Consider the following 21930-nt stretch of genomic DNA (forward strand, 5'->3'; position numbering starts at 1 on the left):
TCAGCTCCCGTAACACAAAGGGGAGCAAGCATAGATTGTAACAGATTTTATGGTCAGATTTCTTCCCCAATGTCTACTTTCATCTAATTTGCATGAAAAATGACAGTATGTGATTTAAATCAGTCCCTATGTGGGGATAAAAGCCAAAGGTAAAACAGAAATATTAGTCTTATTTTTCCAAATTTGGCAAGAAAACCATTTAGGAAGATCTCCAACTCACTTAAACTCCATCCAGTTTCCAGTTTCTATACCTCACTTTTCTTACTTAAAATTTGTCAGTATGGCCAGTGTCCTAACCACTACGCACTTACGTTTTACGTTAAACAACGTACGTCCATATACTGCAAATTGATGACTTTTCTATTGGAGATAAAAATGGAACCACGAGGAAAGACAAAAGTCATCCATTATTTTTTATCAAGATAGTAAAATGATATGGTATTTTCTAAATACGTTGAGCTCACCTTGACTGAACTCTCACCCCGTGAAAGACACTCTTATGAGCACCACGATGCACTCCTTTCCTGTCACCATCCTGTGCCTATGGGGAGACTCTACCCTTTTCACAGTGAAGAAAGGGAACAACATCAGCGTCCCCACGCTAGCACCAGGCTCTGCGTGACAGCCCTGTGGTTCTAGGCGCCAGGCTCCGCGTACACTGCAACGGTCAGATCAATTTTCTCTCTGCATCAGAGAGGTCGCCTTTCCCACGGACATTCCATTCCTCTCACCCAAGCCCAGTGAAACACAGATGTACTCACCACCCCAATAAAGCAGGTACTCCTTTGTACCTTGGAGGATACAGGCATCATGTTTACAAAAATATCACATGGAGAACACTTTTGGTGTGGGCAGGGGTGTTGCAATGCAGAAGACAGAAATCTCAGATTTAGTGATAACCATCATTACAATCTACAGACTCCAATTCCTAAAAACGACTTATTAGTCTTGGCCTCTCAAGAAATTTTTCTTCTCTTCATTCAAACACAAGAAATTCTTCATAGGATTTATACTGTCAGCTGTAAACTATGTCCCATCTATAGGTTGGCTTATCTTCTGTATTAGTTTCCTGTTGCTGCTGTAACAAAAGTCCTCAAACTGTGTGGCTTAAAACAGCACAAATAAGTCAGTATCTTACAGCTCTGGGGGTCCGGAGTCTGGGACGGTCTCACCAGCCTGAAATCAAGTCAGGCTGAGCTCCTTGCTGGAGGCTGCAGGTCAGAATTCCTTACTGTCATAGGACTGAGGTCCCTGTTTTTTCAGTGGCCATTCTCAGCATCTCGAAGCCACTGCTTTCTGGGGCCCAAGATCCCTTCCTCCTTCTTCCAACAGTTGGTGGAATTGAGTCCTTCTCAGGCTGCATCTGCATGACTCATTCATCTGCTTCTCTCTTAAAGTCGCTGGGATTAGTTGGGCCCACCTGGATAATCCAGGAGAATCTCCTCATCTCTAGACTCGCAATTTAATCACACTCCCTTTGCATGTAAGGTAACGTATTCATAGGTTTCAGGAATTGAGACATAGATGCTTTGGTGGGGGGCCATTATGCTACCCACCACATTCTTCAGCCACATATGTAAATCCTGACTCTGTTAAAGTATTAATACTCCTCATATGAGACAAGTGAAGTCATAAATCAAGATGAACAGGTGTACACACTTCTCAAAAAAAATACACAATTGTGACTCAAATGACCAGGATGAGACCAACATTAACAAAATCAGGCATCTTTGGTTGTCCCCTAAAACCAAGTTCCTTAAATTCTCAAGTTTTCGAAGGTCATTGAAAAGTTAGGGATGCTTCTCTTTTGGGGGGGAAAGTTTATTTCTAAATAGTCTTCGCTTACCTTCCCTAGCGTCCACTGGATTTGAACTGGAGAGTTTCCATTGCTAGTGACGAGAAGCATCATCAGAGGGAAAATGGAAAGAAAAAGAGAAACTTAATTAAATGGTAATTATCTACAGCTTATTAACTGTATAAAACAATCTTTTCAAGTAATTTACATACTGACTGTGAGAGAACAGATCAGGGCACAAACCAATCTTCAATAGTTCAACAATATTCATTTGAAAGAACTCCCCCCTCAACAAGAAAAACAGGTGTCTACTGTGATCAGAAAATGCTTTTTAGATTTGAGTCCTTTTGTCTACAAGTACATTTGAGAACCTTTTCTGGGGACACACCTGAGAGTGAAAGTGAATTATCAATGACAGTCTTTTTTTTTTTTTTCTTTAAAAAAAAAAAAAAGAATCAGTGGTTTAACACTAATTTCTAATCAGATCCTACAGAAAGGAACAGCCCGCACGGCAGCTGTACTTTTCCCAGGGTTAATTACCTTTCACTGCTCTCTGCTAATGAGTCAGCTGTCCCTGTCAGAGCACAGCCCTGCTTCATCTGGAGGCCTCGCTGTGGACAAACAGCTAGTGACAGTCTTATTTACATATGGGGGTGTTTGTTGTGCAAAGATTTCCAAAGGCTTTTTTTAAAAAAAAGATCCCTTAATTTTCATGTGTTTCCACGTTAATAATATTCTTACAAATAAGATTTTACTTTGTCAGCTATTCTTTTCTGCCCAGGCCACTGGCTTCACTACGAGAAGATGGAAAATGCCGAGTCCTGGAAAGAGGCAAACTTCACAGCCTCCACAGAAAGCTTTGTCTTACTGATTCCTCAGCATCGTAACAACAACCCTGTGGGGATGAGGCAGGACTCGAAAGTTTGCAACCTCCTTCCCTGGTAAAAAGACTTTCTAAAAAGATGCATTCCAGGAAATTAAATTCGAGGGTAGAAAATGAGATAGAAAGACACAAACACATCTTGGATTTATTTGTACATGAAAAGTGAATTAGAAAATTGAGTTTTCAGAAAAAATTAGACTTGAAAACTATGCTTTCTCTTAAAATGTCTAGGCCATTGTGGGATATATTGATATATATGTGTCTATACATATGTGTATGAGTATATATGTATATATGTGTGTGTGTGTATATATGCACACATATAATTTATTATCCAGTTAATAGCTCTGCTACTCATATCATGGTTCTGCTCTCCATCTCACAATGTAGACAGGGTGCCTTTACATATTTTTGAACATTGTAGCCAAGAGGTTTACCCATCTCTTCCCCCTTTTTATTCCAGAAGGAACTGAGAGGGATCCACAAACAGTAAAGTACCCACTGATCCCACTCAACAAAAATGTGTGTAGTTTGCCAAGCCCTCTACTAGAGATGACTGAAAGTTTTGGCAAAAAGATAGATGGTCAGAATTTCATTTATTTAATTGCAAAATGAAGACAAACAAGGATGGAGTTATAGATAGAGGAATACTATGTGTTTTTTGTTCTGACAAGGGATAGAAAAACTGGAAAATGGAATGAAATCACTGGTATGAAGTGGTATAAATAATAACTGGGATTCAAAGTATATCATTTAAAATATACAAACCAGACAGTAAAAGATTATATTTTTTTAAAAAAAGGAGAGAAATAAAAAAGTAAACAGAAGTATTGATATATTGATGTAAGGTAAACACTAGAATAAAATTAACAACTTCTACCAAAAGAAATTAAAAAATAGAAATCACAATATCAAAAGCTAGGGAACATTTAATGGGTAATACTTCCTTGAAAATAATTAAGGTTTAAAGGTAATATTTCATCGTGGTTTTGTATTTTGTTGGCTGAATGACCTATTAACTACTTTATAAAATAAGCAAAACACATGAACTCTTTTCTTTTTTCATGCTGTTATCTGTAAACATTTCTTTCTGTACTCTCAGGGTTATTCCCACAGTTCCCTAATATAAATAAGTTGAATTAGGGTGTTTGAATATATTTTGGGCAGTGAAAAAAAAGCATCCACTGATCCCACTTTGACAGCCTCCCAAATGCCCCTGAATGGCAGGTACCCTCCCCTGTAGGTTTCCTGCTCTAACCCTCAGGTCAGTGGCTTTCAGGTTCTAATATGCATCAGGGTCACCTGGGTGTCTTGTTAAAGTGCAGGTCCTGATTCCGACACCCCGAGGTCCTGTAATCCTAATGAGGGTCCAGGGGCTCCCGCTACTCCACAGGCCACACTTTGAACAGCAAAGTGTCAGGGCAGTGGTTCTCAAACATCAGCAGCACCAGAGTCACCTGCAGGGTCGTCTGGAGAGGGCCTGAGAGTGTACCTTTTCAACATGTTCCCAGGTGATGCAGGTGCTGATGGTCCGGGGACCACACTTCGAGAACCGTTGCCTTAGAGAGTCACTAATACAGGCTTTGAAGAACTCCAATCCCAAAGGCTAAATCCCCTGCATCCACATGGAACAGAGGCACTTCCCCACTCTATTCTAGAGCTATGTATTTGCTCTGTATTTAATAGTTTATGATAGAAAAGAACAGATAAAAAGTGAATGTTCTGGCCCATCACTGGAGTACATTCTGAGAACCACTTTATAGCTTATTGAACTTGATCTTCCCTTCAGTTGAAGCCATTCATGTTGAGAAAGAAACAGCAATTATGTACTTCTTCATTACAGGTGCCATTATCAAATGTAAGCTCACAAATTACAGATCTAAGACTGCACAGCATTTAAACTGGCCCAAAGCGAATAAAATAAGAGGATGAATTAATTAAAAACGATATCATAAAAATGAATTTCCATGTCAAGCAATGATGCATATTTCCTTGAGACGTTCAATGTTTTACCAGCCCTAGTAAATTCTGACTTATTTCTAAGTGGCACAGCGAGTTTCTCATAGACGCAATGTGAAGTGTTCTGATCGCTGCTATTTTGAAGAACACATTATCCCGAAAACTTCTCAAAGGATGAAAACACCTTTTAGTCTAATACTAAAAATAAATTTACATCACTGTCCTGGTAAATACCTCAGTGACAAAGCTCTTACAAGGTCATTCTTCAACATTGTTCATTGGAATACATATTTTAGAACTAGGAAAGTACAAGCAGTTGGTAGTAAAATAAACTGTAGAAGGAAACACTGGTGAAGAGTGTTTTAGTAACGAGATGGAGGGTGGTTCTCCAAACAGAAAATGACTCACGGAGCAGAAGTTAGGTGCTTTAGCAGTGATGTGCTCAGGCCAGGAAAAACTATTGAGTGTCCTGAAACGTGAACTTATCAAACAACACTCCACTAAAGCTGGGAGAATATGGCTCAATATAAGAAATAGCAGTAAGCAAATGAGAACAGTTTTTTCAAATTCTTTTTCAAATTCTTTTCCCATTTAGGTTATTTCAGAGTATTAGACAGAGTTCCCTGTGTGATACAGTAGGTCCTTGGTGGTTATCCATTTTAAAAACAGCAGTGTGTACATGTCAATCCCAAACTCCCAGTCTATCCCTCCCCCCAACCCTTCCCCCCCAGTAACCAGAAGTTTGTTCACAAATGAGAACAATTTTAAAGGAATCAATGCCCCTTCTGAATTCTCACCGCCTCTTATGTCTTGCTACCCCACTGATATTTATTTAACAAAGCTATTTTAAAAGTATCAACCTCATCTAAATACAAGATAATGTCACAAATAAGGAATTTGATTAATGCCGGTATAACCAACCTTCTCCGTATAGAACAGTATTATTGAATGAACTCATTAACTTATTCGTTCAAATCTTCATTAAGCACCTATTCTTCTGGAGAAGAGGGAAAAGCGTTTATATAAACAGGTGGGGTCCTGTAGAGTGGAGAGGGGTGTAAGGTGTGTGCCCCTCTCATAGCACAGATACTTCTGTCGAATAAAGCAAAGAGGCGATAAAATGAAAATCTTTGAGAAGAGGGTGCCGCGTTTATTTCTTGGTAAGTTGGGAGAACCATCTGATGGGTTTGACGAGCTCTCTCCTGAAGAAGCACAAACATCAGGGTGTATAGTTTGAGTAGAGAAGAAGTCATAATCCTACAAATTCAGGTCAGCTGTGCATTGTGCTGTCACGGCTGACTGTTGTGTCAAGATCCTAACCGATCTCTCTGCTTGGGCAGTTTTTAAGAGTTACAATGAATCAGACTAAATAAGAGCCTTCGGTCATTTGAACATCTGGTTGTACAGAGAGGTCGGGACCGTTCACGTCAAGCACTTTGTCCTGTGCTTATCCAATTCCTGTCTGTTATTTTTATTGGTTTTTGTTTGTTTTTGCTGGTTTCTCTCTAGATTCCAGTGTTTCATTATCTGTGGCAGGTTACTGAGGGAATCTGATCTTAGTTTTCCGTCAGAGGTAACGGACTACGTATTTTGGGGGTACTTTAAATTTTTCGAAAAGTGTACAAGGAGGAAATTCCTTGGAAGAACTACGGAATTCCTGCTTTTAAAGACTTAATTTATACAGTGTGTTTTCAAAGTGAATAATGAGAACGCTCGTGAAATGAAGACTTGGCCTCCAAGTAACCTGGATGGGTTTCCTCTCACCTTTTAACTCCTCCTCCCAAGTGTGGTTCCGTGTTCCCAAAGGAAGCCCCACTAAACCCATAATGTATCACCCTCGACATGCTCTCCCCTGCTCACTGAAGGCTCCTGCAGGGCCGGGACAATCTCCTCTCTGCTTTCTCCGTAGTCCAGAAGCCCAATGAGAGTGTTGACTATTTGAGGACCACTGACCAATTATTAAGAAAATTGGGAACTGTGATCAAGGCACTGCCTCTGGGACATGAATTTTAGGAAAACAATGGATCAAATATCTAGAGATAAAGCATGAAAGTATCCAGTGCATGTAGCAAAAAGTTATGCTGGTGAAAACATACAGGGTAGATCAACTTGTAAGACTAATAAATGTAATGCTTAAAGTAGATTATTAATATCTGAAAACTAGTGATGTACAGAATAACAATCTTATGAACAGTTTACTTGTGAATTGAGATTAACTTTACAAATTAAAAATAACTGAAAATTAAAAACGGACAAAAAAGTATGTAACTATTAATAACTATTAATAACCTTAATAACCATTGACGTTAACTCAAAGTAGGAGAGGGAGAATGAAAACTTAAGGACTGTCACTGCCAGTTCAGTCATATGTTAAAAATAGAAGAGTGACTGGCATGTTACAAATGCCTAAAGAAACTTAATTGGGCAGTTCTTAAAATGTCATGAAATAAAATTAAAAGATAATAGAAGAAACATAGTATTATTAATCATGAATGTGCTAAGTAACATGTTGATCTCAAATTAGACAGAGGAGGTGGTGAGGAGTAGAAAGTGGTGGACGATGCTTTACGTGATCTGCAGGAGGCAAGACGTAAACACAAAGTCAGAGGAGGCTTTCAGCGATCACTGCCATCAATCGTGCCTGGATGTTGAGTCACACACCAGACTGGGCATCTCATGGTCGTATTATCTTATTTAAGCCTCACAACAACGTAAGGAGGGTGACATTATTATTCCTAATTTAAGTTGAGCTGGTGCTCAAGACCATGTGCGATGCCAGGGTCTCTCCTGCCATGTAGCACTGGCTAAAATGGCAGGTGGAGCCTGTATGTCTTTCTTTGAGCAAACCCTGGAAAGACCCACGAATTCAAGGAATGAGAACTTCTGTGCTTCGTTTAGACTGAAAATAATGGGATAGAATGTTTAGACAATCAGTAATGCGTGCTAAGATTATGGAGACTCTGAAATACGGTAAAAACCATAAAACCATATGTGGGGAAATACAGTGATAAATGACCTGGGAAATGCTTGTTGATGACAGGAGACCCTGAGCCCTGGCCCAAGGCAGCAGGTGTAGAGGGGTGACGCCAACCTGAATTTAAATCCTAACTCTAACATTTGCTAGTTCTGTGATCTCAGGTCTGTATTTAACCTCCCTGATCTTTAGGTTCTTCATCTGTTAAAAAGATACCATAACAGAACCTCCCTCTAGAGCCGTGAGGACTTATGAGATGTCACTCATAAAAGGCATGGCACACAGTACAAATTCTATAAAACTCCATGATCCCCAAAGAGATCAGTTTTCATGCAAAGCCCACAGGTAGGTGGTACCCAATTAATAACCCTGCCTGGTCATGGTGAGGACATGTGTTGGTGAGGCTGATTAAATCTTTGGAAATTTAACAGACCATTTTCTTTGTTAGTGGGAAAATTCATGAAGTATTCATTCAAAAATCTTTGTTGACTTTTTCATTCTATTATTTCTTTGTGCTAGATACTGTTGTAAATGCTTTATATTTTTATATATTAACTCATTTTGCACAACAATTAAGTGAATCAGGGATTATTAATTCTTCCCATCTTTCAAATGAGGAGATTAAAACACAGAGAAGTCAAATGCTTGCCCAGAGTCACCCAGCTCTTGATGAGAAGCCCTGGGAATTGGACTCTCGCTGCAAGGTCCATGTGTTTAAGCACAGCAACCTTTCATCATCATGAGAGAGGAGATGGAGAAGCAAGGATGGACAAGACAGAAATTATATTCTTGGGATTATATTCTTGGGAGCCAAACCAAGAACCAAGGAAACAATAAGTGTACAGTGCAATTTGAAGCAGTGATAAGCGCTACAGGAAAATACTCTAAAAGATGGGGGGTATTTTAAATTGAAGTAACAATAATCTTTGTTCATTTAAGAAAGAGTACAAGAACTGTGCCTAGGTTGAAAAGAGTTAGAGCCCTCTATCCAGAATGTATAAAAAAGATCACAACTCAATAACAGAAGGACAAATTGCTCACTTAAAATTGGGCCAAGGACTTGAACAGACATTTCTCCAAAGAAGACATACAAATGGCCAATAAGCACATGAAAAGATGCTCAACATCATTAGTCACTAGGGAACTGCAAATCAAAACCACAGTGAGATACCACTTTACACCGACTAGGATGGCTATAATTGGAAGACACATAATAACAAGTGTTGGTGAGGATGTGAAGAAATCGGACCTTCCTACACTGTTGGTGTGAATGTGAAATGGTGCAGCTGTGTTGGAAAAACGTCTGGCAGTTCCTCAAATGGTTAAACATAGGGTTAGTATATAATACAGCAATTCAACCCCTAGGTACATACCCAAGAGAAATAAAAACATACGTCCACACAAAAAATTGTACATGAATGTTCATAGCAGCATTGCTCATAATAGTGGAAAAGTGGAGACAACCCAAATGTCCATAAACTAATGAATGGATAAATAAAACGTGGTCTATCCAATCCACGGAATATTGTTCAGCAATAAAAACGAGTGAAGCACTGATACATGATACAACAGAGATGAGCCTTGAAAATATCATGCTGAGTGAAAGAAAAGTCACAAAAGACCACACATGATGCTATTCCATTTATATGAAATTTCCAGAATAGGCCTATCTACGAAAACATAAAGTCGATAAGTGGTTGCCTAGAACTTGGGGCAGAGGGAACATTGGAGGGTGATGGCTAAGGGGTGCAGAGTTTCTTTTGGGGGGAAGGAAAATGTTCTAAAACTGATGCATAACTCTGAATATACTAAAGACTTTTATTGAACTGTAACATTAAATGGGTAAATTGTATGGCATGTGAATTATATCTCAATAAAGCTGTTTTAAAAAACAGATCGAGCCATACAGACCATAGTGAGGAGTCTTTTTTTTGTTTTAAGTGGGATAGGATGCCCCTGGACAGCTGTGAGCAGAGGTGAGAAAGCAGGGAAGTCAGCATCCAGGCCATGGCGGTCATCTGGGTGTGAGGAGGTGGACCTCCTCTGGGGTGGAGGTGGTAAAGCGACAGACAGCCTTGAAGTTCCATCTTCAGTGTAAATCAAGGAAGAGTACAAAAAGGAGAGCGATAAAGAACAGAAATGGATCTGCTGCCTGCTATGAGACAAACTCATCGCTCCCAATGTCCTCACGAATCCTGGGTGGAGAGAAGCCAACCCCTCCCCTCCCCCTCCCCCTCCCCCTCTGCTCACCTCTTCCTCATCAGCCCCAGACACTCTCCTCTTCCCCTCCCCCTTCCTAATCGTCTGCATCTTCTAAGACAGCTCGAAGCCCTAGCTCCTCTGGTTCTCTTCAGTCTTCTGAGTTTCCACGCCAATATCCATTATGCATAACATTTAGGAGTGAAGTAGAACCTGTTGTTTTTAATATGATGTAAATGTAATAATTAATAAAAACTAACATGTTAAAGGCACTTACAGTTTAAAACCATTCCACACAGAGTTGAAATAGGACTTTGCTGCCTAACTTTACAGAAAATTTTGGGGGCTACCTACTCTGAATGGTCCTAATGTCTCATCCTTACATGCACAGACCTACTTCTATCTGCATCAACTCCTGTCTACTCTGAATGGTCCCAATATCTCATCTCATACACGTACGGACATCCTTTTATTTGCATCCTCTCCTCTCCCCCTTGCTCCGGTTTTAGGGTGAGAGGTTCCCTGCTGCTTTCTCACGGTAGGCTCTCCATTGGGCTCTATTACATTTGCTTCCTACTTGATCTAGTTTGTTTTTCATCCCTATCTTCAAACTTTCCAGCCTTCTGATGTCTTCTGGTTCCTTCTCTTCAGTATATAAACACATTTCTCCCTATATCTTGTTAACTCTGTTCTTCAGAGTCAAACTTCTTAAAATCCCCGGAGGCTTTCTGTTCTCAGCGCACCGTTCCTGCACAGCCCAGGGCCACCTGGCTCCCGGCCCGAGTCAGCTCGAGCGTCTCTGGAAAGACCACCAGTGACCTATCAGTCAATGCGTCTCACGCTGCATCGTCAGTCTATTTCCTGAGCAAGCCGTTTACGTCCTTGTCTTCCCCGAATCCTGGCTTTCTCCAGCCTTCTCTACATTCCTCCTTTGTTGGCTCCCCCTTTTCCATCTTCCCGCCAAACACTGAGATTTCCCGGAGTTGCTAATCTTGATCCTTTTCTTACTCCGCGCGTTCTCCTTGGAAGCCACGTCCAAATGTCCATCCCTCTGTCTCAGATCCCGCCCTTGAATCTCAGATCCACAGATCAGCTGGATACTCGACGTCACCACCTGGCTGGCTTGCATTCAAGATGTACATCAGCTTCTCCTCTAAACAACCTCTTCCTTCTGAGTCTCTTCACCTGGTTACCCAGCCACCTGTAATCCCAGCCACATGGCTGTCATTCATGACTCCTGACCGGTTTTCAAATGGCTGCCCTGGGGCTGCCTCTTGCATAACATGGGCCCCTTGGGACTGTGAACGTCAGTTTGCCCGTGTCACCTGCTATGGTATGAGATCTTACAATACTTGTGTCTGTACCCTCCATGCGTGACAGAGTTGCTGGAACATAGTAGATTCTCAAGAAGTTGGTTGACTGGATGGATTCAAGGCCCTTTAAATGCCTCTTCTATGAAATCTTCCCTGAGGCTACTGCTAGGCAAAGGTGGTCATTCTATTCTTTAGGCCATAACCTTACCTTTTAGGGGAAAATAAAACTGACTGTGCCTGGTGAGGTGCTCTGGCCCACATACAGTAGGGCCGAGTGGCAGAGTGGAGTGACGTGTGGCCGTGGCCTATTTCATCTTTGCACCGGCCATGGGGAAGCCCCCCCATCCTGTGAAAAATGACCCAGCCAAGGTTGCAGGCTTCACCTACACCACCGTGCTTTGCTCTGGCTCATAAAGTCCCTCAGGGCAGGTGCCACGTCCTACATCCACTGTCTATACTTCTGGAACCTTCTAGACAATATTTCTTAGTCAACTGAGAGCCTACATAACCTGTTCACGGTTTTCTAGTGGCGATATTTACATTTCTTACTTCACTCTCTTGGAAACTATAAATACAAACAATATCTTAAATCATATCCAGCTGGAATAAAATATTTTAATCTCCTGTGAACTTCACGTGGTATCTACAATACCTAGCAAGAGTTCCATTGCGATCGAAACTCTTCATCCTTAGATTCTTTATTTCAACAAACACTTTTGCATTTGAACTCACAAGGTTCAAAGTTCCTATGCTAGATACTGAGAAGAATAAAATTATTTTAAATACAGTTTCTCTTCTAAAGGATTTTTGTCAAATCTCATTAACTTGACTCTTTTTACTCAGTATTATATTTTCAACATGGTATTTGCAAAAGATTAAACAGTGTTTTCACGTTAATCTTCTATAATAACTTAAGGAAACTATATGAGTATTATAATAGTAACTGCCTAATTAAGATCTAAAATGCAAAAATAAATACTACAATGAGCCTAAACATATTTGTAATCTGTAATTTATGTTTCCAAAGCTTTTTTTAAGCAAAGTGAAATCTTCACAAGTCCACAGAGAGAAGGGAGCACAGAGGCTGGCTGTGTAACCCACGCTGCCCGAGGCCACAGCGCCGGGCGGGGTCAGTCGGGCTCTGACCTGCAGCCCTGAGTCCCCGGCAGGCTTATCCATATCCCCAGGGGGGGTCTCCTCATCTATGAAAGGGGATGATGGCAGACCTCACCTATCAGCTTTTGCTCTTGTTGTGATTGTTGTTAAAATGAAAAGAATTCATATCTGGACTCAAAATAGTGGGTGGCACCAGGTCAGTGTGGTATTGTTATCATAGCAGAAAAAAATAATGTCTTCCGCTCGACACCAAAATTCTCAGAAGAAGAATGCAATGATCAGGTGTTTCCAAGTATCTGTGCTTACGCTCACAGACCTAAGATTTCTGGCTGTTTGGCAAATGTCTAACTTCGATGTGATGTTTAGTCTCAGAGCTAAAGCTCATACAGTTCTTAGAATAGGCTACTTCTGATACCAAGGTTACTGGCCTGCTAAACATGTATGTCTTAGGTATACCGAAGACAAGCTGTCCGTGAACTGTTTTTCAAATCTTGGGATGTTTCCTTATAAAAGTTCATGGAGTTATAGAATTTGAGGAACGAAAAGGACCCCAGTGGACACCAAGCTCAGCCCGGAATGTGACAGATGTTATCAAAATAAAGCAACTGGTCGAGTCAAGATCATTCAACCCTTAACCATACTTGGCTGTGAGTAGAGCCCAGAGTCCGTGGGACCCAGTGTCACTTGACACTATGTCGCTGACAAGGTTTGTTTTTCCCTAATCTCTGTGCCCAGAGACTGCATAGCAGAGAAAGAAATTAAGAGCATGGATTTGGGGAACAGTTAGATTTGGGCTCAAGCCTCAATCCTGCTGGTGACCTCAGGGAAAGCACCTGAATGTGTCTCAGCTTCATTTGCTTTATCCGCTTAAAAGGGGTACGAAGGGAAATCTTACAAGTATTACATCACATAACGCGCGTAGGGGTTTAACACAGGGCCGGCACAGCACGTGCACTGATGAAGGACAAAGATTGCTATTTTATTACTGTTGTCATGTACATCATCCTTGTTATGAAGAAATTCATGTGCACAGTGTTTGTATCAGAAGTTCTTTTTCTTATTGGCCAAACCTAAGAAATAGTTCTTGGGTTGCTGACTTAACAGGTGTGCGTTGAGTGTGAGTGCGTGCGTGTGTTAGGGAGAGGGAAGGACGGAGGTGTGTGTTTCCATCATTTGACAAAGCCAAGTCCTGGGATCGCACGGCTTCTGTCCGTCCCCCTCAGCTCACTTGCAATCTGCTGTGATACGGCCTATATACCATCTCCGACCACAAAACCTGACTGTTGGAATCTCCGGGGTTGACCAGGTTTGATTATGTAGGAACAGTCCCAAGGAAGTAAGTGAAGCAGGCATGGGATGTCACCAAACTTCAACTGTTTATGGGAGCAAAGAAGGGCTACCAGAAGATTCCTGCCACAGGAAATCTAATCAGCCCGTGATTTCCTACAAAAACGCTTGGAAATTTGACCTTCAAACCAAAGATCCACATCAAAATGTACAAACTGTTCTACAATCTGAAATCTATGGCTGGAAGGTAATTCAGCCAAATGCATTTCAGATAAATAAAACCAGTGGAATATTCTATTAGCTCAAAAGGTCTCGGTGAAATAGATTCCATTTACCTGTGAAAACCAATGCAAGCAATATTCAGAAAGGTTTTTTATTCGTTTGTTTTGTTTAGACTTAGAAACCGCCTTTCAGGAGTGAAAAGGTAGAGCTTTAATCCCTAGGAAAAAAAAATTCCTAAATACCTCATAGAACTAGGATAATGCTTCATGAATTCAGAAGCAAAAAAAAAAGAAAAAAGAAAAGGAAAAAATAACTTCCTCTACTATTAAAAATACCCACCACGGTACCCCGATCTCCATTCTTTCCCTTCCTCAGGCCTGACATTCTGTAGATGACCGCCCTTATTTGTCCCTACATGTTTTCCAAAATATAAAAGTGAAATAGAGTCCCAAGGGCACAGTACTTGAAAGGTTATGAGAGTTGGAGAATTTTAACCATGCCTGCCAAATCAGCAGATGGCTTGTGATTATAATTATATGCATCAATAAAACGAATAATCTTTACAAAATTTGAATTTCTACTAAAGTAAGGGATTTAGTAAGCAGATGCAACAGAATGCATTTTGTTTAACCCTTTTGGTAGACACTGGTATATTTCACACACAAAAAGGTCAAGGGCTCTGTACATAATAGGTTTGCCCCTTTTCTGGAGTAGTCATTTTGTCAACTTCAATCTTTTCTTGATTTCATTTTCTTCATGAGCATATTTCACCCTCACCCACTTTTCACCCTTCAGCATAGAAATGTTAAGACTAATTCCCTACCATTGTTTGTTATTTGAAAGAAGAAAATTTAAAAGAGGTAAATACCTTCATTCTAATTCATACCAAATATGCCACAGAAACGAAAGAGCAAACAGTGGATGCATCTTCCTAGCTGATGGTATTCTTCTACAAATTAGGTTTTCAATAACAAAATTTTTCATTTTTTGTTTTCTTATTCTCTTTAATCTACTTGCCAGGAATGAAAATACTGTTTATTCTATTTAAATAATTAACCATTTCATTTCTGGCTGCTTCTGCCTAACATTGCAAGTCCGGATAACTAAGTTTTGTCCCGTGCCAAGCATGAATTCCCTCATGTAGAAATTGGACACGTATATGACACATCTGAAAAAAAAAAGGGTGAGGCAAGGTTTACACACTGGCCTTGAGCCATGTTTCCTTCATGAGGAAAAACTCAAAATTTAGGAAATTAAATTAAACTACCTATGTTACTTGTAAATTTCGGAAAAGGTGGAGAAAATGTACCATCCATATTGGTATACTTATTTGGCAATGAAATCATGATGTAAATATTTTCTCATGGAAATACCAAGTGTAACTCTTCATCCTAATAGCATATCAATTAATAGGTATTTCACTCTGATAAACCAACAAATATAATATTTAGGAATATTTGGAGAACATATATTGTGCAAGTACCTCTATACCTTCATATTTACACTAAGTCAAATAAATTAAAATGCTCTGATTTTAAAAGCTATTATACTTTTGTAGTTAATACTACTTAGTAGTATAAATAAGTCACTAGTAAGACTTTGAACGCATTCACATTTCTGAGGTTGACCCAATTTACCTGTGGATATGAGGTACATGAGATCAGAAATTCTTCTTAGCAACAAAATTCTCACAAAGTTGCAACTTAAATGTACAGGTCAAACCCTATCAGAACAAATATTCTTACAATCAGAATCTGAAGAGTTAAACCAAAAAAGTAACAAATTTGTACCTGAAAGCTTATAAATTTGATGCTACATTTGACAAAACACTGTTCAAATACTTGTAAAGACACTCGGGTGTCTCTTAGAGTTCACTGGAATGAAATTTTTAAAATATTTAGCCGTCGACTAGTTTCAAGTTTCTTTAAATAGTTCATAGAATAAAATATTTTCCAATCACAATGTCCTTGAAAAAGAAAATGTTTTTTACCAAATCAAAGTATCAATTAAAAGAAACAATCTAAGTCAAAACCTTATGAAATAAATCTCAAAGGGACAAAAAATAAAGATACTAATTTTAAAAAATGAGGAGTAAACCTAATAGCAGTAGATAAAGACCTTTGCTGTAACTAAATATTTAAATTATGGATATTCTGTTTTGAAATGAAATGAATTTCAATTTCACTGAAATGAAATTCAGTGTTTCTGCTTATAGAAAGTCGAAGTTGAAATGTAATGAAATTTTAGCATACACTTGATTGCTGTTAATAAAGCTATGCATAATCAATCTAATCACATATATCAATATACATTTGGTATTTTTAACGTGTTACCTTAGACTTGATACGAGCACGCAGCCATGTAAAATGGTTTTCACAGTCTTTCAAGGAACCTCACAAAATTGAGGGCTCTGAAAGTAAAACATGAGAAAGAGTTCTGTAAGCGTGAGGCAAACGTGGAAGCGTCTTCACCTGATATCGGCAGGGCCACTCACTGGTTCGAGCGCCAAGGGAAAGTTAAAGCAGCAAAAGCTTTTTAAATACTTACATTATCTTATTTAGTTTTCACAGAAGTTGTAAGGCAAGATTTATCCACCCTGGCCCCCATCTAACAGACCAGAAAACTGAGGCCCAGGAAAGTTCAATAACTATCCAGGACCACAGATTTGGTCAATGGAAGAGCCAGGTTTCAAACATATGAACTCGGGAAGGGAGTGGGGTAGATTCTCTGGTCACTTTGTGTCACTCACATGACACTTATATAACGACGGTCTTATCTCTAGGAAACGTGTCATAGTTCTGCTTAGATGGTGGGTGGTTAGGGATGCAAATGAGCTCCCTGTACTACCCACAGCAAGTCATACAACCCTTGGAACTTATAATACTTATTTCTCAAATAAACCAATCTGAATAAAAGTTCAGTAACGAAGTTTCCTTCTGTCAACAGAAATGAAGTTCCTCACATTTCTTTGAAGAAGCAAGTTATACAGCAGATAAAACCATTTTCTTCGGGTATTTTCAGTTAAATTTTTAAAAACCTCTTTCCAATTCAAGACTAATACTGGTGAAAACAAGTTCACATAAAGCAAAAGTAAGGATCTGTGCCCTCTGACCTTAATTACAACACAGCCCGATTTTGTTTTGAAGAGTGACAATCATATTTCTGTGAAAGTAATCCCACTCAGTTTTATCCACAGTGATGCAACTAACAGACTTGGGCCAAGATTGCCCACCGTTTGCTGGACTGAAGGGCAGCAGTCAAATACGTACAGCCATCCGAAAGGATTGTGTGTTTTCTGAACATTTCACTCCTGTAGTAACATGATGAACATGAGCAACCGCAGAAAAAATAAATTATACTTCACAAGATTCAGATTTAAATTGTTCAGCACAGAGAGAGAGCCTCATGCACCTAGAACGCCCAGAAGAATGACCTAGTTGCATAACTCTGCCTTAAACCAAAATTGTTAGGTTGTAAGAGTAGCCACTTTCAGACAGCTTGCTTTTTCCACGAGTTCTGTCCCATTAGAGGCCTGGTGATGAGATGACATATTAGGAAAATCTGAATTAAGTAAAATCAAAGTATCTCTCCCCTACATATAGTTTACTTGAAAGAACAAGACGCAATTATACCACTTTCTTCACAAAATCTATTTCCCTCTAAATTCTGGTTACTATAAAAATAATACTTAGAGTTTGTAATACATAATATGTGTTATATACTCTACACATACAGTCTTAAATGACTCATATAAAGAAAATGAATGTTGGGAACACATTTGGAAGGAGAAAAGTACTTCAAGACAAAAAAATTTAAAAAGTACGTGGCCTCTGGTCACCCAGACCATATTATGAACTATTATGAATCTCCCATGAATACCAGTAGCAAGCAACTTATTCTGTATCATAATATTTCCATATTCTTACATAAATAAAATGTTTCAGGGCAAGTAATGCAAGTTTGCAAACTGGTTTCTATGTAATACGGAGAGTTTTAATTCATGAACAGATGACATGCCATCCTGATATTAAATGACAGTGTCTTCAAAAATTGAATCCTGACACAGATATTATGAATCCATCTATTTTAAAACAGCACACTTAACAATACTTTAAAAAATGTTTTCAATGAGAGTGTCAGAGTTTATTAAACCGTTGACAATCCACTGGGCTGACGGTTCTTAGAATAAAATATTGAATTTACCTGAATGTTGTGGAACAATATCATTCTCTCTTGAACTAAACAGCCTCTGAGTACACACGTCTAAGGCAGACAGACATTTCAGCAAGGCAAATAAGACTTTCTGGCAACTTCCTGTTGCCATATTTCTCTAAAAGGATCCTGCAACGTTATAGTTCAATACTAAATGCATTTTTCAAGGGACACAGTACCCCCGTGCTGCTCAGTGTCAGATAGCTTTGATTTTTTTCCCCAAGTCCAGCAAGCAAATAACCACTAATCCTACTCAACATTACAGAGTCATAGCAATGATTTTATTTGCAGATTCAAGAGAACTGGAACGCACAAAAAAAGAGGAGCTTTTATCTCCTTGTTTTGTTGTGTCTGATTGATTGATTTTTAACATACTGATCGAGGAAACGGTTGTCCCACATCTGTTAAATACATACTAGTGGAGGGGACAATTTTATATTAACGAGAAAGAACTTCACTGCACCCATTCATACCCCAGTTTCTGTTGTCTCCTAAAAGCAGTAGGACTAACTAAAATCAGAGTTACCTCATGCATTTGAAAGTTTTTCAGAGCTGCACACACACCTGAATGATCGTCACTTGCAGAAGCCCCCTTTCTCCAGCAAATAGCCCACCTCTCCAATTCAAGTTCCCTTGCATTTTGGAGTACACTCGACTTTGAAATGTAAAAACTTTTATGAAATGGCAAAATGAAACAACCATAACAGCAACATAAGAGCTTTGATCACTGAAGCAGTATTTCCAGAAGTGATAGCAAAATCCCCTCATTCTGACCTACTTGTCGAGAATCGGACTTGCATCGCCACGGTTAGGCTAAGATTTGTTCTACTTTCTCCCTGGGGCTTAATTGCCAGACTGACTTACCCGTACCTCCTAGCCTTTGTTCTGCCTCTCACGATGACCTCAGGGAAGCAGTGATGTAGAATAAAGCAGGGGTGGGCTAGGGTAGTCCAGTGTTTGTGTCGTTGTGTGGTGTGCAGGGACACTCTGTGATACTCTAGTGAGCTGCTAAGCTTTTTTTGTAAGCTTTGTGTCATTTACTTAACGACCAATCTCATTAGCTGCCAGGGTACAATGGGCTGATGCATTTTCTATGTACATACTCTACACAGTGACCCTCAAGGTTGCCGAAGGTCTATTTAATCAGTCAAATGCTGAATATATTTGCAGTAAATCACTAAAAAAAAGGAGAGAGAAAAAAATATGAGACTCCCGAGGTATCTTACAGGCTTCCTATTTAAGGGTGGTTACTCGCAGGTAATAAAATGCATGCATCTTCAGCCAAAACAAGGGTACAGCAGGCGGAGAGGAATTCTCTAGTTGGCATGGGTGACCTTAATTTTTTTAAAACCGAACTTTCAGCATCAAAGATATTGTCTCTGAGCAAGGAACCCGGATTTGAAATTTAATTTCTGTCTTAGTTTAATCTTATTAGCAAAACCAAAAAGCGCCGCATCCTCTAGCAGTTTCTCCTGACTCCGAAGTTGCCCCCCGCCCCAGTCCTACCCGCTGCCCGAGCAGCCTTGGAACTGGCAAAGTTACGTTCCTGCCTTCTTTCCGTGACAAGGTAAAAACCCTTTTAACTCTTATGAAAAATGAAATGCTGACAGCACGGGGAATGACGACAGCTGTCCGTAAGTATCAGGGAGAGCTCCATTGTCCAGGCAGTCGCTGGATAAAATGAACCCTTTACAGCAGAGGCTGTTCAGCTTGGCTGAAGAGTATGGGGAGAAGCGGAGGAGGTCACTGGAGATTTCGCACACTAATTTAATCTGGGAAAAGGACAGGCTCTGCATCTCCCCTGAACAGACTGGCAGCAATCTGGGCCCCGCAGAACTATCTCCTTTTGCCTGTGCTCTATTTATTCCTTATCTCTGTTTACCAACCGCTAGGTCCCTTTCATTCACACCACGAGGCCGTTTTTCCTACTATCAGTCAGCAGCTGACACTGTGGAAGAGCCTCAAAGGCAAAAAAAAAAGAAAAGAGATCAAAACTAAACCAAAGCTGTATAAACAATGCAACAGTACAAGTAAATGCATAAACCCTGATTCTTAACCCAACCCACAGGGTGCAAACAAACCCACCACAGTGAGCCATGACCACAGAGAAAGAAAAGTCCAAAACCATTCATGAAATCACCATCCGAAAAGAAGGGTTCGAAGGGATGCTGGCTGCTGAATCAGGTCAGGGGCGTTCTTACCTCTATCATAATCAATTGACTAGCAACCAGGACACATTTACCTTGCCGAGGAAGGTGAGCTATACACGTGTAAGCGGAAACTCAATCTTATTAAGATGCCAGCAGATTAAAAAAAAATCCACCAATACGATTATAAGTTAAAGGGAATTCAACAACATTAACTTTTTCAATACCTCATCGTGTTGGTTAAATTTAAACAACTCAAGAAGCTGGGCATGAAACCCCTACCATTTTTATATAAAGATACTAAAAAGTCCCGTGCAATCCAGCCAACCAGATCTTTTTTCCATGTCCTATGTCAACGTAATTAACATGGAAAAGGAGGTGGGGAAAGACAACTTCAAGTACAACTTTTTATCTTTTGAAGTCCTCTACAGCGTGTGGGTAAAAACAGAGGCTGAAGTAACTAGTTTGAAGTGTAGAAAGAGGAGAAAACAAAACAAATGTTATTTTGAACCTTGCAACTTTTGAGTAAAAATGAATTCTGAATCTGAAGTAGGCTTTATCTGCATTCATCTCGAGTACTAAATAAGTTTGAATATTTCGACAAAGGGGAGGATGTCATTTAATATTAGTAGTTCATTGAAGTGATTCGGGATATATATGATTTAGAGTAGGGATACGTATATATTGTAAGCATAGATACACACACTGCTACCCACATACACAAACACAAAATGAGAACGTGTATAATTTGTAATGCTACAGTTCCCTGGATTAAAAATCGTGACTCACTTTAAATTTCCCTGATTTTTTTTTTTATCATTGAAATGATTGGAAATGATTGGTTATTATCATAAAAATCAACACCGTATTGACTCAGTCACTAAGACCTTTAGTAAAAAAGGGAAGACAAAATGTAGCTCATTATCTAGGATGATCAATTGGACCAGATTTCAGTTTGTGTTTTCACCTATATGCATTATGAGCAATGAAGTCTTTACTACTTTGGATCCTTTTTTCCAAATGAATTAATGAATTAAATTTATCCTTTCACCAGCTGCTAGGCAGCAGATGGAACCATTTCTGAAGCCTTGTTGAATTCAATCCATAAAACTCATTTCCTAGGATTAGCAGTCCAAAGTTTCTTTTAATGTTTATATACCGCTTGGGATTTTGCATTTCATGATGTTAAACTTTCAATTTAACTCTTCTTTTTGCACTTCATATCAAACAATTATGATCTTTTGGATTTCTATAGCAGACATGGCAGGTCACATAAGGACAAGAATTAATTTCAAGAGCAATAAAGTCATACAAGTTACATTTTTTGATGTTTGTTCACATTGCCCTACTACCATGGAAACTATTTGCACTGTGGTTTTCTATTAATGTCAACCTAAATAATTACATATCTAATAGCCTGTGATTTTTGTTTATTTACTCATAAATACTTTAAAGCTGCAACCAGAAACATTCATTAACATTATGGAAGCTTAAAGTTTTGCAATTGAATTGTAAGCATAAGATTGTTACATTACCTGCAAATAACTACTGTATATGCCCAGTTAATTTATCTAATAAGAATTTAATCCTGACCTTTTAAAATGGTAATAAAGCCAATTACACAGAGTATGCAGATATGCATTTTATAAATCTAACTTTTTAAAAAGCATGCTACCATGGACAGCTCCTGGTGTTTTCTATTCTTTTCTAGTTAATTTGCACTTAAAATGTCTAAGTTAAGAAGAACCAGGAAACTTTAAATCCTACTGGCTGATGTTATAGCAGAATACTAATGGCCACTCTTAAAAAGAAAAAAAAGGACT

General features: G+C 39.3%; 1 protein-coding gene across 10 annotated transcripts in view; it reads right to left on the bottom strand.

Moving 5' to 3' along the window:
* Window positions 1–21930, bottom strand: part of ST18 (ST18 C2H2C-type zinc finger transcription factor) — a 308958-nt gene that overhangs the window by 109999 nt on the left and 177029 nt on the right. For 6 of the 10 annotated variants that reach the window (XM_082432989.1, XM_082432997.1, XM_082432994.1 and 3 more), the window contains 2 exons: window positions 16082–16158; window positions 1847–1889 (listed from right to left, as the gene is read on the bottom strand). Coding sequence is in view for 3 of the 10 variants with exons in the window: in XM_082432992.1 (XP_082289118.1) it covers window positions 1847–1909 (63 nt within the window). In the remaining 7 variants the exon portion in view is untranslated. Of the gene's footprint in view, window positions 1–1846; window positions 6911–16081; window positions 16159–18524; window positions 18818–21930 lie in introns of those variants that run through there. The other 4 variants (XM_082432992.1, XM_082432991.1, XM_082432988.1 and 1 more) reach the window with 2 other exon arrangements.

Source organism: Balaenoptera physalus, assembly GCF_965194825.1.
Source record: "Balaenoptera physalus genome assembly, chromosome: 17".
In the NCBI taxonomy this organism is placed as follows: domain Eukaryota; kingdom Metazoa; phylum Chordata; class Mammalia; order Artiodactyla; family Balaenopteridae; genus Balaenoptera; species Balaenoptera physalus.